The sequence below is a fragment of the Sinocyclocheilus grahami genome, unplaced genomic scaffold, assembly GCF_001515645.1.
Source record: "Sinocyclocheilus grahami isolate Dianchi unplaced genomic scaffold, SAMN03320097.WGS_v1.1 scaffold12.1, whole genome shotgun sequence".
NCBI classification, from domain to species: domain Eukaryota; kingdom Metazoa; phylum Chordata; class Actinopteri; order Cypriniformes; family Cyprinidae; genus Sinocyclocheilus; species Sinocyclocheilus grahami.
In genome coordinates this window covers 3,130,365-3,132,449 of record NW_015505191.1, presented here as the reverse complement: position 1 = coordinate 3,132,449, position 2,085 = coordinate 3,130,365, and the positions used below count along the sequence as shown (strand labels likewise).

Here is a 2,085-nt window from a genome sequence, read left to right as displayed (position 1 = left end):
ACATTGTTGTCCTTTTTGTTTTGTTCTTCTCTAATTAAAATATTTAGCTTGTAAACGGAAATTATTTCTTGCCATTCAAAGTCAGAAAGATTGTTGTGCCATCAGATGAATGAATTACATTTTAAAATCTATTAAAATAATATTAAAATAGTTACTTTTAAATTGTAACTATTTCACAATATTACTGTTTTTGATCAAATAAATGCAGCCTTGGTGGTGAGCAATCAAAAACACAAAAAAATCTTATCAACCCCAAACTTCAATCATTAGTGTGCAAATATACTATATATATTCCTCTGTGTGTGAAAAATTAAAGCTTGTGTGTTCTGGGAATAATCCACTTTGTTCTGTGATCCTGTGTGTGACTGTAAGAACAGTACTTGTAAGTCCTGTTTGGTTGAATCTCTCAGGACAGGAGTCAGCAGGCAGGTTGTGCTGGGTTAGGCAGAAGTTTATGCATTACTGCAGCAGTCAGAGGTCAGTGTTTGAACGCTTTTCACAGATCTGTGTCGTTACAGTAATTACACGCACTGCAGGTTTCAGGCACACTAGGCACTCTGCTTAGGGAAGTGAATCGGACCAGATTAATCTCTAACATTGTTAAATGTGAGAAACGTGAAATTTACAATCAGAGCAACTGCAAATCAGACTTCCCATGACTTCCCTTTCTCTGTAATCTGTTTCTCTCTGCTCTGGTGATATTAGCTGTTGTGTTAGCCGAATTTAAAAGATTAGTTTGAGTTAAGGGCTTAGTTTAAGCTAAGATGCAACACTTCCCCTTTCTTTCCATCTGTCTCGCTCGGTCTCTGCAGGAAAACAGGTTCTTGAAAATAGCCTTTAAATAATACAGTTCCTAATGAAATTGTTTTTCTACATTATTTACATAATTATGACTTCTACAATATGAGACAACGGAACAAGGAATTGCTGATTAGAAAATGAGTAAGACATTAAAGAGGAGAACTGAAGGGATATAGACTACTTCTGTATTGGAGAAGAATTCCTACCATTAAAACGACATGAAACTAGGAGCTCTTCTGCTGCTGCTTCTGGGGTCCTTGCACGGGGTGTTCACTCAAGTGCCTATAACTGCATTTACTGAAAGAACAGCTGTGGAGGAAGGTCTAGGAAGTGGTAAGAGAAGCACTTTATTCATTTATGAATGAACAAAATATCTCAACAAAGCAGCATGATTGCTTTTACAAAATGTTAGAAATATTGAAAATTGGCAAAAGATGCATGAATTTGAGCTCTGAAGACTGCACTGTGTTATTCAGGTCTGTTAGAGGTGGAACAGGAGGATGAACTGGCAGACACTTACTGGTCTGGGACAGCCCCCCTTTGTTTCGGAGGGTGTAAAGGCAGACACAGGGAGCTGAAGAGAGACAACTGTGGAGATTCAGACTGCTGCTGGGTGGGATATAAATCCCTGTGTAGAGGTACACCTGATCATCATCTTAAAGGGACAGTTCACACAAATTCTATCATCATTTACCCACCCTCATGTCATTCGTAACCTTTATGACTTTTTTATCTGGAACGTGTCTCCATTGGTAATCAAAATTATTTAGTTGCCAGCATTCTTCAGATATCTTTTGTGTTCAGCAGAAGAAAGAAAGTTAGGTTTGAAACATGAAACATGGGGGCAGGGGTGAACTATCCCTTTAATGTAATGTACTCCATTTTTGTTGCCATCAATACAGACTTTTAAGTACAAAACCACAGATCAAGCTGTTCGTGTGTGTGTGTGTGTGTGTGTTCAAGTTCAAGTTCTGTTTTATTTCTAGAGCACATTTAAGCATGAAACAAGGCCGACCAAAGTGCTGCACAACATACAATAATATATAACAAGGAGAAAATCACTTAAATCAGTAAACAGATAAAACAATTCAAAATCCATACAACAACAAAAACAGATTAAAACAATTCAAAGGCACATATTACTACATGTTAAAAGCCAGAGAGAAAAGATGTGTTTTAAGATATGACTTGAACTCAGATAAAGTGGAAGCCATTCTGATGTGAACTGGTAAGTTGTTCCAGAGGGTGGGACCAGCCACTTCAAAGGCTCTAGATCCTCTGGTT

General features: G+C 37.6%; 1 protein-coding gene across 1 annotated transcript in view; it reads left to right on the top strand.

The window, feature by feature from the left end:
• The first annotated feature begins 762 nt into the window (after positions 1–762).
• Positions 763–2,085, top strand: part of LOC107597540 (CUB and sushi domain-containing protein 3) — a 4,871-nt gene continuing 3,548 nt past the window's right edge. The window contains exons 1-2 of the mRNA XM_016288660.1: positions 763–1,134; positions 1,278–1,439. Of these exons, the coding sequence (XP_016144146.1) occupies positions 1,020–1,134; positions 1,278–1,439 (277 nt within the window). The 5' untranslated portion in view covers positions 763–1,019. The remainder of the gene's footprint in view (positions 1,135–1,277; positions 1,440–2,085) is intronic.